General features: G+C 34.5%; 1 protein-coding gene and 1 long non-coding RNA gene across 3 annotated transcripts in view; one reads left to right on the plus strand and one right to left on the minus strand.

The window, feature by feature from the left end:
* The window catches only part of cue (Protein cueball), a 197836-nt gene that overhangs the window by 4672 nt on the left and 173010 nt on the right, over positions 1-20154 (plus strand). Inside the window, exon 2 of one of the 2 annotated variants that reach the window (XM_069845267.1) lies at positions 6607-6640. Coding sequence is in view for 1 of the 2 variants with exons in the window: in XM_069845265.1 (XP_069701366.1) it covers positions 6580-6640 (61 nt within the window). In the remaining variant the exon portion in view is untranslated. Of the gene's footprint in view, positions 1-6423; positions 6641-20154 lie in introns of those variants that run through there. The other variant, XM_069845265.1, reaches the window with a different exon arrangement.
* The window catches only part of LOC138713286 (uncharacterized), a 219583-nt gene continuing 216480 nt past the window's right edge, over positions 17052-20154 (minus strand). Inside the window, exon 4 of the long non-coding RNA XR_011335819.1 lies at positions 17052-17822. This is a non-coding gene — a long non-coding RNA (uncharacterized lncRNA). The remainder of the gene's footprint in view (positions 17823-20154) is intronic.

The raw sequence follows: 20154 nt of genomic DNA on the forward strand, positions 1-20154 counted from the left end.
ATTAGAACTGCCCAAAAGTTACCCCAACTAATGAAGTGTTACATTTGAATTGTACACTTTATCTTTAAATATTATATTTTATGCTAAATTTGTTTCTTTGACATCAAACTGAATTTTGACAGAAGGATTACTTATTCACAGCGAGATCTAAGGTTTAGCAAGAGGGACTCGTAATCTAAAGCTGCGCTCCTAATGGGTTCGAATACTGTTAGGCATACAGGTTGAATCTGATATTACAGTACTCGGAACAGTCATTAAGTTCGTGGACTGGCGCCTGGAGCAAAGGCAAAAAGCAAAATCCAGGTGTCATGTCAGTTGACGCGTAACACGGCTTTGAGTTTTGAAATTTTTACAATTTTAATCTTATTTCGTTCATATTTTAACTGTTTGTTAGATGAATTAAGAATAAGGCACATGCAAATATTCAGACTGTAAGTTTCGAAGTTATTTTCTTATTATGCAAATTAGTGATAAAATGTTCCAGGCACATTACATTTAAAAACATCAAGTTCATATTTTTTTATATGGGCCTTGATTCATGGGCAATATTTCAAGGATTCAGAACCATAGTGGGCCAAGCGCCATTTACTAAAACCGTAGAAAACAAGGGTTAAAATGAAGTTATTACCATAATTCAATGAAAACATATAGCAAGTAATATAAAGTATACACATTAAAACTAAATGATATGTCAATCTTCATTAAACTATGGTATTCACTTAATTTTAACCCTTGCTTTCTCCGTTTTTAATAAATGGCGCTTGGCCCAATATGGCTCTGAACCCTTCATTTTAACGTTGAGAAATTCATGATGTCTATATTAGTTCAGACACAATACATTTTTGAAAGTCGAACTTTTTTTAATATTCCTGATTTACGTAATCATTTTTAGCTCTTAATTTTCGAGATATTTAAGATTTCTCAACGTTATATCTCAGGAATACGTACACAAATTTTCGATAATTTGCTAAAAACTGCATGCACATGGAGCATTTTGAGCATCTAAATATGTAGTTTCAAGAAAGTGGGTAAATGTTTGAAAAAGGATGCAATACTGACGTTTGAAGCAGACCTATATAAAAATCGCTCTTCGGTCTCAAAGAAGAAATAGAGGCAAAAAAAGTCTGTTACTATCAACTTTCTAAGTGCACAAAGAAAATTTATTGTACAAAAAATCGATTCTTTTAATCATTTTTTAAAAATCCAGTCCCTAGTGTCTATTAAACAGATTTCCTAATTCCGTTTCCTCTTTGCTGATATTAGTAAAATCCCGTCTTTCATCACTGCGGTAAGAGAAATTATATGCTGAATACTATTGCAGGAAGGCGTATAACCACCACAACAGATACGGTATTAAATGGAATTCAAATTCAAAATTGGTGAAACTGTTTGCAGAAGAACGGGAGATTTTGGAGAGGTATTTAAGGCGATAGTTCCTCCGGGTTCCTTAAAAGCCGTAAGTAAGTAAGTTAAGGCCAAACAAAGGAGTGCATTTTCAGGCATAAAATATGTTCAGCTGTCACAAGATCAAACTTTTCGACACAATTATTCTTTGAAATACTTGATGTGATTTTGATGCAAATTAGCACTAGATATTTCAAGACGTTGAACAATATCAGTTTTGTTGTCTCGCCGATGTTTATTAAAATTTCTGCAGTACCGGACTTAATAGTTTTCCATTAGTGCTATGCCTATCCTACAAAACAGCTTGCATAATTTGTTCAGGATAAGTAATTTAAAATAGGATTCGAGTCTGTTTACGTAAATGATCAATAGAATATTCCTTTATTCAACCACGTAAATCTGTCAAAGAAAACACAAAGACAGGTACCGGTGCGCCTATATGCCGCACTTCGATTATTGTGACGTTTTGTTAAGTGACCTAAGTTCTGAACTGTCAGTCAAGTTACAGCGAGCTCAGAATATGTGCGTCAGATATGTGTGCAACATCCGACGATATGATCACATATCACCGTCCTTCGCAAGTCTCTCGTAGCTCCGACTTAAAGAACGCAGAACTTTACACTCTTTGTCTTTACTCTTTCGAATTCTGCACACCTCAACACCAAATTACCTTTCGTCTCGTTTCTCTTATCTATACTCTAACCACGACGTAAATACCAGATCACTTATCTGTGGCACGCTAAATATACCTCTTCACAGAACATCTTGTTATTCCTCATCTTTTACAATATCCACCTCGCGTCAATGGAATTCCTTGTCACAAAGTATTAGGGGCTGCTAGACAACAAACACCTTTAAGAACAGCTTAAAAGATAACCTTATTAGCATTTCACTCCAATCATACTGATTTAAACTATCACTGACTACACTGTTACTTTTTTCTTTAGACATCATCTTGATTGTGCTGTATTTTCAAAATTGTCTCATAATAATCTCTTTCTATTATCTAATATAATTTGAAATATATTAACATTCTATGTATTTTAGTTTAATTCTGCTACACAGTTTATTTCAGTGTTTAATTAATAGTTCTTAGTATTTTGTTGTTTAATTCGTAAATAACTCTTGTATAAATGTAACTCTCATCTAAATCAAATTGTTGAATTCTTTGTAAGTTCATGCATATGTATATATACTTTTTGCTGGTTGAGTGGAAGAGAAGGCCTTACTGCCTTAACTCTGCCAGCTAAAATAAATTATTATTATTATTATTATTATTATTATTATTAGTATTATTATTATTATTATTATTATTATTATTATTATATTTCAAGAAACATAGACTTTTTTCGCTCATTGCGTTTCAGTTGATTTAAGTTTTTCTACACTCAGCCACATAAAGACCAATATTCGTACATCAATGACACAAGAAAGATTAATATCGCTGGCGTGTGTCTCCATTTACAACGATAGGCTGCGCGATCTTATCGAAAAGAAGCTGCTTCATTACAGTATCAACGAAAAATTCTGCACCCTTACGGACAGAATTATCCATTTAATCTACAAAAAATAGTTAAGTCGCACATCATGTTTATTAGGAAAGAGCTTCGCTTATAGTTCTGGTTGTGAACCGCCACAGACAATAATGAAAGCACATTTAGGAGTTTAACGCTGCATCTAAAACGTGTTTCTAAATCATGAAAAGAATAGATCCATCGAAGATGGCGGTAGTAATTCATAGTTTCGACAGTAGGTGGTAGTCGGCCACATTGAACGTTCAGCGACATCATCCAACGTAAAATAGTACTACATGTATCTCACTCAGAAATTTGCAACAAGTCTTATTAACACCTGTTCAGAAACAGTGCCAATATTTTTCTTTTCAGTCATCAAACATCGCAGAGCCAAAAATACATCAACGAAGGACGTGACATAAAATAAGAGAATGATTAGAACAGTATCTATGGTATAAAAATCCGAACAATACAATGCTGTATTATGAGTGTATACTTCCACATTTGAAGTTAATTTACAATTTCCAGTCTACAGATAAAGTATGAACAGTCTTAAACATAACATACATAATACATTTGATGATTACGTTTAACGAGAATATATGCACTTGCGGTGAAAAAAGTAATACAAAGTCTGCAATTCCATTTTTTGGCGGGTGGCGGGGGGGGGGGGGGTAGAAATGCAAAGGCCGCTTTAATGCTGCTACAATATAAGTTAAATGTGTTCCGGCTTTTAGAGCAAAGCACTAAAAAAATTAACAAAAATAAATGATACAATTATGCAAAGACTGTAAACATCTCTTCATATAGAGTCAGAAAATTTAAGAAATTACATGTCAATAAATGAACACAATTACGCAATAAAATTTAGATCGAATATGTCTTCAGTCATCTTAGACTATAGCAATTTATATTGAAATCTATTTCTTAATATTTTGTAGTTTCTTCGAAAAGCTTAAATGTTTCATGTCTCGATAAAAAGCAGATTTTTCACATTGTTAACTATACATACATTCCTTAAGTATTTATTGATTCATACTGAAAATGTGATTGTAAAAATATTGAAAACAATATTATCCTGGTTACAGAGTATTTTAATACGTGTACAGGTTATAATGCAGGCCTATGTATATTTTTTATTTTTAGGCAATGTGTGGATTGTAGTCACTGTTTATAATTCGTATTATGAAAATATTTGGGATATATTTCTCAGGTGTGAACTATAGAATTATGAATTATATAGTCATTAATTTATGTAGGCCTAAACGAGTTCCATCACACTGTAAATATCGATCCATTTTGATGCAGTGAAATTCTAATTACTCTTAACATTTGTACTCATTAAGATAATTAAGTCATAGACAAAAATCGTATTAACCTATTTCCACAAACAGTCAAGTACTGTTTTCCTACCCACATCGTATTTTTTCCAAGGATACACACGGCATCTTTACAGCTAGATGTCCATTCTTCATTTCAACTTGTTACATTATCCTAACTTCAAATGTTCATGGCACAACTTAGAAATATGAAACAGTATCAAAATGAAAAATTTAAAATTCAAACACACTATAACAGACAGTTCATATAACACAGAAAATATAAATTAATTGGAAAAATTTCCTCTGTTCCCACTTCCTTGCATCTTCTACAAATGGGTCAATATAAAAGACTGTATACTGTTAATCAGTGACGGTTTTTTAAGCTAATATTTATCAGCTATTCTTTTGTAACAGACACCTCATACTAAACAAATGAAATTATTTATCCTGGTGTGGAAAGAAGATAATAACGTGTAGAGAAATAGCCTATATGAAAATTTCATAGCTTAACGTATTCATAGAATATTTGTGAAGCATTAACTTTCCTTGTAAAATAAAGTAAAAACATTTTTTTACTTGTTAATTGTCACATCCATTACAAATCCATGTCACGTACGTTACAGAAGTTAACATTATTTCTTTAATTAAAATAAATAATAATGGATCTTACCAACAGAGATAGTTAATGTCATCCTTAAGGTAGGTATAAAGAATTTATTTAATATCATTATTAATAAGGATGAACAGATTTTAAGTTAATATAAAATGAAGTGTTGAGGCGGGTGTTATTTTTTTCACATAGATTACACCACAAAAGTTGAAGATAAAATGAAAATCTTCATATCAATAGTGATGAAAATCACACAGGTTTAGGAAAGACCGCAAGGTGACAAGATGAGAATGGAACATAAAAAATTTACATTTTTTTTAAATTAACTTTTAAAATTGTGCATATGTCGCATCCGTTACAAAAGAATGGCTGTTATACGATAGAAGGAAAGCTGTAAATGTATATACAATTTTTAACACTCACCATATCGTTTTCCTCTTGCGTTTCTTGTTTACTTCTGGATACTGGTTCCGAGAATTTAAAGGAAATGCTGCATCTGTGGAATAGTACTTCACCACAAAAAAACTGTGGCACATCTTCTGAGATCGATGCTGAACTTCACTCAAAACCAATTATGTAACAATTCCAACGGTATAATGTAAATAATATATTTACATTTAGAGCATTTGGAAAGTTTAATTCTAGTTTTAAATATTTTAGTTGCTGTCTATATTTGATATTACTGAGAGTGAATAAACTAATGCTAATTAATAATAACTAATGATTTAAGCAATGCACCATGAACGAACATAACCTCTCTTTTCGATCTAATTTTTTTGGCGCCAAACAAAGGGTATATTTCAATCACTATGCTTAATTTCTAACATACGAGTGATTATTTATCTATATATTATCATAACGTCAAGCTATACAATTTACTTTGTGTCAGACAAACACAAATATATTAGTTTTACTATCGAAACATATGTGCATAGAGTTAGTTTGCCAACAGGTTGTCTCATTCAAGTTTCTGCGGTTCAGTAATTTTGTATAAAAAAGACGGGACAGTTGCATTTACCTGGTAACCTGGAATTCCGGAATTAATAAATTGCAGACGTCTATTCTACGATGATACCCATTCAAAACAAAATTAAAATTCATACGAATCACACTGACATTACACCATCTATAACCACCAACAACCAACTCGAAAAAGTTCATACTTTTACCGATAGAGGACACTACACGTGCTTCAGTTATGATCAATAAACGCTTTGCAACAGTTTAACAGTAGAACAGAGTAGACAACAGTCCGTGTACAAAGATGTACACTTTTTACTTTGAACATACTCAAATATATTACATAATTTGCAATAAAATGATTAATAATTATTATAATTTATATTTGATGACACTTTAGTTTCAAATTTGTAACACAATTATGCACGTTTTAATTTTTGTTTATAGACATTAAGTTGGCAGTCTGTGTTTTCTTGCACAGCAACAGTCTGCTGCTGACTGGGATGATTTTAATGAGTGTGTTCTGCTATGCAGTTAATTTTGTATGTCTTGAATCGATTTATTCAGTTGTTCGATATGACGTCTGCGATAAGTTGGTGGGGCTCATGGTCGCCAGCAAGGGGGGGGATTCTTCACTAGCGGAGTTGGCTCTGATCTCTCACAGCTAGCGCATGTGTATTTCACGCCAAAGCGGCGAAAGAACCCCGTGCAGCAAGTGTAAACGTGTGTAGTACGTATGGTGTGAGGGAGTAACAAACACGACCCTCAAATGAATATGTTCTTTATTGTGTTGCAGCTGATTTTCTTACCTCTGGCAGCGAGAGGCTGGGGTAAGTATTGCCGGAATTAAGTTTTATTTTTAGTCGTTATATTTACGCGGGCTTTGCATTTCGTCTAGTCGTCTGCTTAAAAGAGGCCACAAGTATACCAGTTCTCTGCCATCGAGCTTCCGGCACCAGTCACGTAGGCTCTCTATAAAGGGTTGGCTGAATGACATGCGGTGAATTTCATTAAACTTGTTTGTTAAATGATGTATAATGAAGGGTACACATGTAGTATACGCCTGATCAAATTGGTTTTAGCATTATGTTGTTGTGATATTTTTTTTATTATGAAACACTTGATACAGACCAAGAAATAATTCAGCATTATATTCGCCTAAAATTAAACAAAAGTACGATTTCACACTCATAAAAATAGTTATATAAAATTTATTGTCCTCGTTTTTTGCGTAGTTATTTTTTGCACTGGAATGTTAGAATAAACGTGATAAATTTTAATAGATAAGGGTGCTTCTTGTGGTATTTACTGTTCAATTGAAAACAAAAGCAATATAAAGTGTTCTCATATTTTTGGCTAATTGTTACACATTTGTGCTGGCGGAGTTTCGTTTTTAATCTACGAGTACTCCTACCACATTATTTCTGTTTAAAATTCAAATGAGGCCATAGAACGGTGAATACAGAAGACATTCTTTTACGTCGCTTATTTACTTTCCCTTATTTTCAGTCGTGATTTCTTACATACCTGTTTGTGACTACTACATGTTTTTTTTTTCTTTTGCATATTTCACACCTGTAAATGTATGTTCAGTACCAAGGACTGTTTACTAAGTCTTCCGCATACTAAGTGACTAAATGTAATATTTTTCGTTATTTATTATGTTTCATCAGATGTTAGCCAAGTATCTTTAATTCATTGTGTAACTTGTATCACATATACGAGAGGCTGATGAATTGGATTAAAAATCTTTACTTTAAAGAATAATATTTTATATTATTATTTTTCGAGATGTAATATGTCAAAAAATATACTTCGATTATTTGAAAAGTTGCTGTGTTAAATGTATGGAGGCAGAGTTAAATTACTGTATGTACCAACATCTGATGCCTAAATAATTATTTAATCTATACTCATCAGTCTAATTTGAAGGCAACTGATGTATGGTTAAATACTGTATATTAGTTCTTTCTCACATTTATCATCTTATTTGAATGTAGTACATGAGTTTCAACCTGTATTCAGTGTGGGAAAATATTTCAGAAAATGTCTGTGCTTTTATTATCTTATTACATTAAATGTTTATATGAATATATTCTTAAACAGTAATATGCTTATTAATGACGAGAAACAACAGCATCTTATCGCGAATTGGCTACACGTGCGCTGATGAAAGCAGTGGGTTACTCTCACCGAACAGTTATGCTTGAACCACGTGGAAATTGTTTTAACCTTCTTTACAATGTGTCGTTCCTCCCATGCCGCGCGTTTAGTGCGAAAATAGATTCTTACGTGGACAATTTGCTTAGGAAAATCAGCTATGCAACCTTTATAAGACTTTCTCCACACGATCCAACAAAGTCCAGAGGAGTCTGTTAAACTTTACATAGATATCTAACATTTTACATGGACCAATTAAATAATAAACTTGCTCAATATTAATTTAACTTGAAGTAAATAATTTGTAATATGTCGATACTCTGAAAAGAAAGAGTCTACAAGCCTTAGTCTTAGTAATTTTTTTAATATTTTTTATTTTATTTTTAGAATTTCGTAGGTTTTAAAATGCCATTTCGGATTTGAAAGTTTTTCAGTACGAAACGGATACTTGCAAAAAGTTTATTACATTTTCAAAACAATTGCCTCACACTCCTTGTAAGGAAAACGTTTTTGACACATCCGAAATGATCGGAAATCATTTTTAACACGTTGATTGTATTGTGACATTCATAGCAGCATCTTATACTTTGCTTTGTATTAATGAAATATATTTCAATGTGAATGAAGTACAATATTAGAGGCAATCATTCCATTTTTCTGTAGGACACAATACAAAGAAATAATTGCAGACATTTTCAGCAGCAAATTCTCTTTATTCACTTGAGATGTAAGTTATAAAATGTATTTGAAAATAATTTGTACATATGCCTATATAAAACAATTTAACTTCAAATAAATTAAATAATGAAATGGACTGTTAAGTATTCACAGGTTCCAAATACTTGATTAAGATTTTTAAGTCATGGTCTCAAATTAGATTTATTATTGTTAGCTATTCTATCAAATCATATTTTTACATGAATTTAGCACATAAAAGAAAACTGAAATGTCGAGATTAACATTATAGAAATAGATTAGATTGGAAACTAAGAATTCTGAGTTTTCTTATCAAACTCAAGACTATTCAGTAGGAGTATCGTAAACAAGTTGCGGCATAACGGTTTCTTTTTAATATTGTGAGTTTAATCTCGTGACAGAAGTTTTGAGGTTAATCAGTAGGTAATATATTTTCTTACATTATCTCTAACTCTGGCAACGCTGGAGTACTTTTCGATTCCGCATCTGAAGAAGCCTGCTGGTTTGGAATTAAAGAAGTCGTGAAGCCAAGCTTGTGAGGCATTTTTGTATCAAAGAAGTTCCCTTGAAGATTGATGGATAGTGAATGGAAAAGGTGGAAATCTGAGGGCGCAAGATCGGGAGAATATGAAAGATGTGAAATCACCTCCCAACCAAGCTCCTGCATAGCTGCTTTCGTCATGTTAGCGGAGTGCGGGCGTGCATTATCGTGTTAAACAGCAATTGATGCAGTCTTCTCGGTCGTTTTTCTTCATTTGTTGCCGTAAGGCGTTTCAACAGTTATGGTTACTTTCCTAGGAAGTAATTCGTAGTAGGCCTACACGGCGTCATCTTTATCCCGCATCTTCTGTGGATGGATTTAAGTACAGAACCATTTTCTTGCCATGCTTTCTCCGATGGAAGTCTCCCCATACACTGCACAAATATTTCGAGTCGCCTTCGCTGCCTTAGCTCCTCTATTAAACTCAAACAGAAGAGTATGTCAGAATGTTTTTTTCCCCCACACTTCTTTAGCGCACAAACGTTCTTCAAATTCGTAAAATTCAAAATGTATTTACAAGAACAACACACTAAATAACAGACGACAAACAATCTCCTAACAACGCAGTGTAATGAACAAAAACACTGCGAACTTGACCATCAATCTAAATCTTCATCCACGGTTGATAGGCTTATATTTTCTCTGTACCTATATCACTTGGATGGTAAAACCACTCTGAATATTGGACCTTTTTTTTTTTTTAATTTTCAGAAATAAAAAATAATTTAATTTTTTTCGAATTTTGGTTTCTACATAGTAAAGCGCTGTGCATCAATGGTGGATTTTAAGTGACCAGCGACGGCCTAAAGCTATGATGCATGCCTTGTACAATCTGTCACTGAAGTCCACACCTCCTGTGGAGTAACGTTTAGCGCGCCTGGCCGTGAAACCAGGTGGCCCGGGTTCGATTCCCTGTCGGGGCAAGTTACCTGGTTGAGGTTTTTTCCGGGGTTTTCCCCTCAACCCACTATGAGCAAATGCTGGGTAACTTTCGGTGTTGGACCTTTGACTCATTTCACCGGCATTATCATGTACATCTCACTCAGACGCTAAATAACTTACTAAAATAAAAAAAATCCGTCACTGAGCAATGCTTGCTTTTAGGTCCACTCGTGTCGCTGCATCTTGACTGGAATTATAAAATAATTATGGTTTATTGATTTACGGTTGGTTAGTTTCTTAGATTCCATTTGCCTTCTAGGAATATTTGTTGTAGAAAGTAATAATTGTTAAGACTACGTGTCATTCTCGTACAAAACGTAGAAAGGAAAATAGTTTTATACTTGTTTATTTGGTAAGAACATAAATTTACAAAATGTATAACATTTTCTGCTAGTTTTCTTACGTTATCCCGCACATGTCGATGTAAAGTGACATTATTTTCATTCTACGTGTAATATTCATCATGTGAGGTACACTAGTAGTCTTTGGACAGTGCCATAGTGTAGTGTACGTAGTCAGTATTGTTATTTTAAAACGAAGGACGTTGGTAATGTTTGCGTCACAAGTGAAGTTACTTAAGCAGCTCTACAAGTGGGAGGACACGTAGAAATCGGTACGTAGTGTATTTACTAGTGGATAGAATCTCTTCAAACTGAGCCAACATTTATAACTTAATATGCTGTTCTCCGATGTGGTTAAAATGATAGCATACCCGGATACATTCAGTGGATTCAAGTTTGATATCTCGCGTGAAATCAGCAACAGAATGTTCTTGTCTTCCTCCTATGTTTTCTTCATTAGTGACTTTGTGATATGTTGCTCACATGGTCAGGGAGTCCCGCTTCTTGTGAATTTCTTGCAGATACCGGTGCAGAATCCTCTAAATTCAATTCTTGACGAAAATTAGATGTCATTTGTAGTGTGAGATTGATCATAAATTAATTTCACAATACATCGAAGTAGGGAGGAAAGGATAGGCCTACAGTGTTTACATGCAAAGGATATATGGTGCAGAACATAGTAACTAAGGTGCGAGTTTTTTCACCATGCCATGGAAATAATATATAGAATGTTTTGGAGATACGTATTGTTTCCATTACCAGTGAAGTCAAAAGAAAGGAGAACCTACAGTCACAGTCTACTATATACAGTCGCGAAGCTCAATATGTAGTAAAAATGCAAACATGGATAGTTGCCCACCACTAGGATCGCTACTATCGACTCATCATCGCAGATCTCTCTCCTAGCAGACGACAAAATATGTTACACTTTCGTTGTCGTGTTCTTTTGGAAAAATTAACACCTTCCTTCCATTATTTAAATACTAAATGCATAAAGTTAATTTATTATTTTAATGAAGTATATTAAATTCCACCATAAACTCGAAGATACCTGCAAGAAATAGGCTAATATTATTTTTGTTTGTGCAAAACGAACTGAAATTTACTATAATCGCTTCACTCATTCAAGATTATAGCGATAATTAACTATGAAACCAATAAATATTAATTTTCATTTCCCTTTACAACAATAATAATGGAAATATGAATTAATGGAGTAACTTACGTGTACCGGTACTTGTAGTGTAGGCTTACGTAGTTAACAAAGTGGGATGAGGTTAAGCAATAATAATCACACCAGAATTGGAAATAAAACGTGATCAATAAATTTTATTGTAACAGACTTTTTCTACGTCTCCAGTAAAGTAACAAATAAAAATAACAACAAAATTAACAGCTATAATTAAAAAAAATCCTTTGAAAAAAAAAGTAGGCCTAAGCAATAATAATCCCACCAGAATTGAAAATAAAACGTGATCAATAAATTTCATTAAAACAAACTTAGTTTTTCTACGTCTCTAGTAAAATATTATTATTCCAATTATTGTATTTTAGCCATTAACATTTTCATTACAACCAATAACGAACATTTCACAAGCATCAGTGTGAAATACGCAACGAGCTAGCACTCGATGGAAATACAACACAGTCCAAAGTCGACCGTGGACAGTCTATTGTTTCTAGTTGCTAACCGCTTGGAGCGCTTTATCACGAGATTTGCAAAAAATCACCTCAAGCTTCGCGACTGTATATAGTAGACTGTGCTACAGTGATTAATTCACTGGCCGAGCCGTTGAGGAATTTCTCGCTGTTTCAGCTCAAAATTTCCCCGGAGAATTCAAGTGCATCTTAAATATTTTATTTTACTTTTAACGTATTTTTGGTAAGTTTTAGGGTATTGGAATTTAGAATAATTATTGAATCTCTTGTATCCAGTCATATATGATTCGGTCAAACAATAGCGGAAATCTCCAGCTGAAACACAGACATGAGGTCCAGTTTTTAATTCCAAAAATTTACAGTAATGTCCACTTTCTTATGACCATGACATAAAAGTCCATGAATTATGACCATACATATATGTCCAATTAATTATATGTCTACTTTATTTAGTCCAAAACTAAAATTTTATATCCACTTTTTTACATCCACTGTCCTATTAAGTACACAGAAGATTATGTCTTTCTTGGAAATAATGAAACCAGGTTTTTTGCAGCCGCCTATGATTTTCACGTAATTGTACTTGGCATTGGAAAGGATCGCAATGTACCCCTCCCAAAAAGGCTCGATTTTCTTGGACATTGTTGCTGTGAGATATCGTGCACCCTATGAGATCACTCACTATTGGTCTGTCACTTCTCGCCACAGTTCAGCTGTCGTGTGACTTCTGACGCACATGACGTCATTCAAAGTCGTTTCCAGAGATCGGAAACAACCCTCTGTAGCCTATATGTGAAATCCTGATTTTGCTCTGGTAGGTGATGGACAAATTATTTTCCCAACTATCATAAAACAAGACAAATTCACACTCACAAGTCACACAAGTCATTGTGGAAAATTTTGAAGTGTTAGGTGAGTACCGGTTTTTATTTTCCAACTAAACTTCTCATCAGAAGATATATAGACAACAATGGTTAAGTATTCCATCGAACTAATGTTGGATGCAAAGCTTTCATAAATAAAATTTGAGACATGAGTAAAAGTTTTAGTGTTAAAATTACTTTCAAAATAATGCTGCATTTTATCACTGAATCCCGAATCTCGAGCTGTGAGGATGTATACACACATTTAATTTCAAATATTTACTGTTGGAGGTTTAACAGGTGTAGTATTAGCAAATTCATCGGTTGATATTGCATCTCTGACCTTGCAGGACAGTGGAAACCTTGAATTTTCATGGTCGAGGTAACTTTTACTAGACCTTGGTCAGAAACGCGTGTTTCCCGTTAACTCATCTGTACCCACGTCCTACATTTCCACACTCTGAGAGGACAATTCGATATCCATATACCAGCACGTGTTGCAGTGCTGTTAAAAATGTTAATTTTCACTTTAAATTAAGTAAATGCAAGTACTGACTTCCTGTAGCATGAGTAATATTGACTTCGTATTAATAAGGATCAGTGCTCTATCTTTTAAACAAATGCCCTGACAGAGTTTTTAAATCTTGTTCCCAGTGAAATTCTGGCTCCGTATTGCTCTATAGGCAATTAGGGCATAGACCTTCCAAATTAATTTCAGTTTATTAATTTATTTTTTCTTTTAATAGGCCCTCAATGAAAACCTTGTTCCACGTTTCTTCAGAATTCGCAAAGAAAAATTCACTTAGTGGAAATGAATGTGTGCATATAAAGGTCAGCCAGCCAGATAATTTCAAAGTTTTATGCTGTCAGGAAGCACGTGTCTTTAACTCCGCCCCCAACTTATGTGAGCGAATTGGAGAGGAATTACCACATTTCTGCAACCATTTCTTGAAGTGCATCGGTTTAGGTTGCTATGACAACTTAACATGTTGCCATTTTTCCACGAACAATACGTTAGTTTGCTTTAAACTACGGTCTATATTTGCGATGCACGCCGAACCTGCAATATTGAAAGTGTTCCGCACGGTAGCTATGAATAGCCAGACACTCTCTGGTCGGCTGAGGTGTACTGAAATTGAACTACGTAGACTGAAGGAAACAAGACTGAGATCTCTTCGAGCATTGATAGATTGCACGATATAAAACAAAAGTAAAAGTGAAACAATTCCTACGGAATGAAATAATATATGAGTAGTTTAATATCAAAGACGGACATCTGTCGTCTCCATAGTTTTGATCTAGAGGTACTTTTTTGTTTCATAGTGTTCTTTGTAGTATTTTAAAACAATTTATTTTTATAAATGTAGTGCTAGAGTTTGTATATGTTTCACCATAACTGAAAAAAAAGCATGAAAAAATGTATAAGAATCCACATTATCTAAATTTCATCTGAAGGACAGATGTCCGCCTTTGAGATTAAGCTACTCATACGGACATTGAAAGATGCACTGTATAAAATAAAAGTAAATAATATAAAAAAAAATTCGTATGGCATTAAATATATGATCTAAGGAACGTAATGAGAAAAATATCTTTCCAAATGTGTGTAAACTCCCTCACAAGGGTAAAGGTGTTTCAGTGTTCAAGGAGAACCACAATACCAACTGTTGGGTTACCAATAAGACAGGGTCCACACCTGTGGAATAACGGTCGGGGCAAGTTACCCGGTTGAGGTTTTTCCCGGGGTTTTCCCCTCAATCCAATACGAGCAAATGCTGGGTAACTTTTGAACCCTGGACTCATTTCACTGGCATTATCACCTTCATTTCATTCAGACGCTAAATAACGTTAGATTTTGATATAGTGTCATAAAATAACTCAATAAAAATAAATAAGTCAGGCCTCTCCTGTTTGCAATGGACAAATGCCATCTAAATGTTCTGTAACATATCAGCTGTTAGGTTTGTAGCAGGAAGAAATCAGCATACATCACTGTGTAGACATCCGGGTTGTGAGGAACCTGAGGCTTTGGGCCATGTACAGTACTTGGTAGCCGTAAAAAGGGCAAATTGTTGAGAAATTCCCGTCATCACAAGTTCGATCAGCCCTTAGAAAACAAGACTGGGACTACCTCGATTCAGATGGAAGTCATCGCTAAGCTGATACAAGTAGTCATCAACAGAAGAGCGAAAAGAGACCTTCTTCTGGATCCAACAGTTCACTTTGATGAGAATGGTGATTAAGATATGCGCGTGAGTGCAGAGAAGGAGACCATAATATCGCCTCTACATCCTTTATCTTAGGGAGAGTTCTAACTTAACTGTAATATCATAAGAGCCAAAGTGTTTCCTTTTTTGGCGCACGAAGTACGAGTTTCAAATTCACAAATAATTTTTTAGGTTTTTTTGGCATTTAAAACTAAACCATTGTTAAAATTTGTAGAAATATCTTGCAGGATTCCTTACATATATTGCATATTCATTTACGTTCCACTTAGAGTTTTTTTAAGTGTATCCTTCAAATCTTCTACAGTTTTTTTGGTTGTAATTTTAGAATCTTGTTACCTAGGCATTATGTTTTTCCTTCTTTAGAGTGGATTTTTTTCTAGGTATTTGGTTTTTTCTCTATCTTTTATGGTACCTAGGATGCCAGCCAGACAACTTAAATTAATAATGTGTTTCTCTCTTGAATGAAAACAATCCAGTAGCTACACTTGCAACGTACGACTGTAGAAATAAAGCGAGGAAAGCTTACCATAAAGACTTGAAAATAAAAAAAAAAAACAAACATCGGACGCTTAGAAAACAGGTTTTGAGCTTAATCTATATAGGAAGAAAAATGTTAAAAAATGCGTAATTGTAGAAAAGCTCACAATTTAATTCCGCTTTCATGCTGCCGTTGGATCCGAGTATCGCGAGGGCGATGTAATTTAAAAAGGACAATAAAATCTTTATCACGGCTTCCTTCGCGAGGGAAGTACAGCTGTAAGCCTCGTGTTGTAGACTTACTGCACGTGGAACCTAGAACCTGATAGAGGGCTCCAGGCAGAATTCAACTGTTGCTTGCCCATGTTGAATTTTGATTCTGAATAACTTTTGAAAAGTTCCGTTAAATACTGTAAGATACCACTTAATACTAGTACCACTACCACCATTACTTTGTGCTCTAGTTATTTCATATTCTTCTTGTTTCTTGTTTTTGTCTTCTTGTTTCTTGACACCACAGCCCTTGAAAGTCATGGCCGAAGTCGATATAGACGTCTTCTTCTCGACGTAACACTCCATACCAGACAACACTCACGCCTGCCGTCAGGCTTGGGTTCCGGCGCAGCTGCAGAGCAGGTTAAAATTTAGGACTGGCCCATTCAGCTCGGGTTTTATAAGCCCAGTCCAGGCGGGACCCGAGAAAGCCTGCCTATGTGCTCGTATTGTAGAGTGACTTGCATTCAGGTATCATGATTATCACTAAACAGTATAAGTTTGAAATCAAAGTTCGTTGGTTATTTAGTCTCTTCAAAGAATCTGTATTTTCTGGTAAAATACAGCAAAAAATTCTGTTTAAAGTAACATAGGTTTATAATTTATTCCACTACAGAATTTAATAAAATAATAAGATAAATATTATAGATTTAATTTTCCTGCAAAGTATATCTGACTCAACAAAATAGTAACATTTCTTAATTTGTAACTAGTTAAAAAAAAAAAAAAAAAAAAAAAAAAAAGGAATGGGAAGGAAAGGAGAAGAGAGGAGAGGTGGGGCAGGGACGGGAAGGGAAGGGAAAGAGGAAAGAAAAGGTGAGGGGAGAGGAAAGGAAAGGAAAGAGGAAGGGGAAAGGAAAAATGTTGAAAATACATTGGTAATAATTATTATGAATATCAACAACTATTATAGGAAAAAATTCCATTTTAACTTTTTCCTTATCAACAATTTAAACCTCATGAAAACCTGTAAAATGTAATAAAAGTTTTTCGTTCTTCGGAATATTGATTTGCTATTTAACTTCTGAGGGATAGATTTCTTTTTATTTATGAAGCTTAAAGTTTGAAGAGTTAGCGTTACATTATTTATATTACTGTGATGAAAAGGAAAGCGTAAGTAATTTATAATAACTGTTGACATTTAATGGATATTGTGCTGACGAAAAATAGTTTTCTTTGTATTTATTACGTTTCAGAAGATGATAAATGAAGTTTTCAATCAATAGTTTGTCTATATCTGTATACTTTCTGTCGGGTTTGGATGATTTTTTTTTATTTTAGTAGGTTATTTTACGACGCTTTATCAACATCTTAGGTTATTTAGCGTCTGAATGAAATGAAGGTGATAATGCCGGTGAAATGAGTCCGGGGTCCAGCACCTAAAGTTACCCAGCATTTGCTCATATTGGGCTGAGGGAAAACCCCGGAAAAAACCTCAACCAGGTAACTTGCCCCGACCGGGAATCGAACCCGGGCCACCTGGTTTCGCGGCCAGACGCGCTAGCCGTTACTCCACAGATGTGGGCTTGGTTTGGATGATACTTGGTTGATATTCATCATGCACCTGAAAGCAGCACAGTCTGGCGCAGGTCGGCGGAACAAAACAGTCCTTTCGGGTCACTATTAAGACTGTTTGGAAGTCACGTGCAGCCACACTGCCTGCCTGCTTGTGAGGAAAGGTTGACGACAGGCGAGCGATACCATGCGTAAGCCCACTCATGAAGGTAAACAGTTATGGGCAGGGCTGAATGAGGTTTTGCCTGTCTCTGCTTCATACGGGCACACTATGGGACTCGTGTGAAGTAAGGGGCTGTAAGATGTTGGATCTCCGCCTGAAACAACATAGAATAGCACATTGTTCAACATATAAACATCCTAGCAGGAATAACCTTCAGAGTTAATGAAATGTAATTAAATAACACATAAAATGTTTAGCAGAAAACATTTTAATTACATTTTATGTTAAATGTTTGCCATAGTATTTACTTTTCTCAGTGTCTCTGTATCTTATGTGAGTGCTTGAAGAGGTAAAAAAAAAAAAAAAAAAAAAAAAAAGTAAGGCCTTCAAAATCTCTTTTACGTTCTTCCATTTACAACAAGCTTATCTCAGTGACGCTGAATAATTTCTATAGTTGAAAGCGTTGTTAAATATAATTGAAATAAATATTTGACGAACCACCGGCATAGCTCAGTCGGGTAAGGCGCTTGCCTTCCGATCCGGAGTTGCGTTCGGGTGCGGGTTCGATTTCCGCTTGGACTGATTACCTGTTTGGATTTTGCCGAGGTTTTTCCCCAACCGTAAGGCAAATGTTAGGTAATCTATGGCGAGTCGTCGGCCTCATCTCTCCAAATACCATTTCGCTATCACCATTTCACCAATCCCATCGACGTTAAATAACCTACTAGTTTGATACAGCGTCGTTAAATAACCAACTAAAACATTTGACGAAAGGTTGAGTAACGAAGGAAAAACTAAAGGCTGGTTCACAATAAACCGGGAACGGAAACGACAACGAGAACGAAAATAATGTTAAAATAAATGTATTTAAATGTGAGCATTCACAAGTATAATTTTTCTCAACTTGGTGAGGTTGTCAAAAACAAAGAATGTTAAACAGTACGTAACATTAAAAATGTTTTACAAGAAATTTGTTTACAATTAACTGAAATTTACAGTAGATAATGTTTTACAATAGTGAAAATTTGCAGTAAATTAAAAAATACAGATAAAAAATAAAATAGAATGAGAAAAATTCAATTGTAATTTGAATTGAAGTACAAGTGTCGCCGTAAAATCTACAGAGAACCCTTCAAAGCTATCATAGGAATTTCCTTAATTGTTGTTGTTGGGACTCTAAATTTGTGACAGAATGACACGAATTGTTTTGTTATGGTCCCTCTACCGCCCACCATTAATCCGATGACTTCCGTATCTCTGAGTTTATATGATATTTTGTAATAAGAGATAGTTGTTCATAAATTGCCCTTTTCTATAGATTAATCTCCTCCGGTTGATTCTGGTGCATCTCGAATCTGATGGATGCATACATTTACTCGTAATTACATTTATTTTAACCTTATTCCCGTTCTCGTCGTTTCCGTTCCCGGTTTATTGTGAACCAGCCTTAACTACTGCCCACATTTAACTATTGTGAATGCTTACATTTAAATACATTTACTTTAACATTATTTCTGTTCTCATTCTCGTCGTTTCCGTTTCCGGTTTATTTTGAACCAGCCTTAACTACTGCCCACAATTAACTATTGTGAATGCTTACATTTAAATACATTTACTTTAACATTATTTCTGTTCTCATTCTCGTCGTTTCCGTTTCCGGTTTATTTTGAACCAGCCTTAACTATTGCTCACAATTAACTATTGTGAATGGTTACATTTAAATAAAAATTTATTTTAACATTATTTCCGTTCTCGTTGTCGTCATTTCTGTTCCCGGTTTATTGTGAACCAGTCCTAACTATTGCCCACAATTAACTATTTTGAATAATGCTTACATTTAAATACATTTATTTTTACATTATTTCCGTTCTCGTTCTCGTTGTCGTTTCCGTTCCCGGTTTATTGTGAACTAGCCTTAACTATTACCCTGCGCTGGAGTGGAAATAGCGACCGTCAATATTCGTAGGTCTATTATTCTACCTCGTCCTTCTTTGCAGGTGTGAATACATCTTATCATTACATTTTCATTGTATATGCCTAATTATTATTGTTATCTTCATAATATGATTACTCATTACTATAGTAATTATCATTTACAACATACTTGCCATAATAGAGGGGATTCGCGTCTGTTGTATGTAGGAATAAAGAAGTTTTGTTTTCATCATTACATTAATGGAGTATTTTGATTACCTTTATCTAAGGCTCTTGAGACAGACCGATGTACCATTAATCTTATCTTACGTAACCTGTTACGTGATTTTATGTAAGCGATAACAGAACACGCTCTTCTTATCACCGAGAACCAGACTGCAAGTTGAATTTTGTTTTGCATCCCATCACGTAAATTTTCCATCAGAAATAATTGTAAGCTTATATCGAGAAATATTGTAAATTTTAAGATTACGCTTGTGTCTCACACATGAAAGTCTATTCTAGAACAATTCACTTTAAGTTACAGACAACCGCATGCCAAGTCCGCAATC

This window comes from Periplaneta americana, chromosome 14 (assembly GCF_040183065.1).
Source record: "Periplaneta americana isolate PAMFEO1 chromosome 14, P.americana_PAMFEO1_priV1, whole genome shotgun sequence".
Taxonomy (NCBI): Eukaryota; Metazoa; Arthropoda; class Insecta; order Blattodea; family Blattidae; genus Periplaneta; species Periplaneta americana.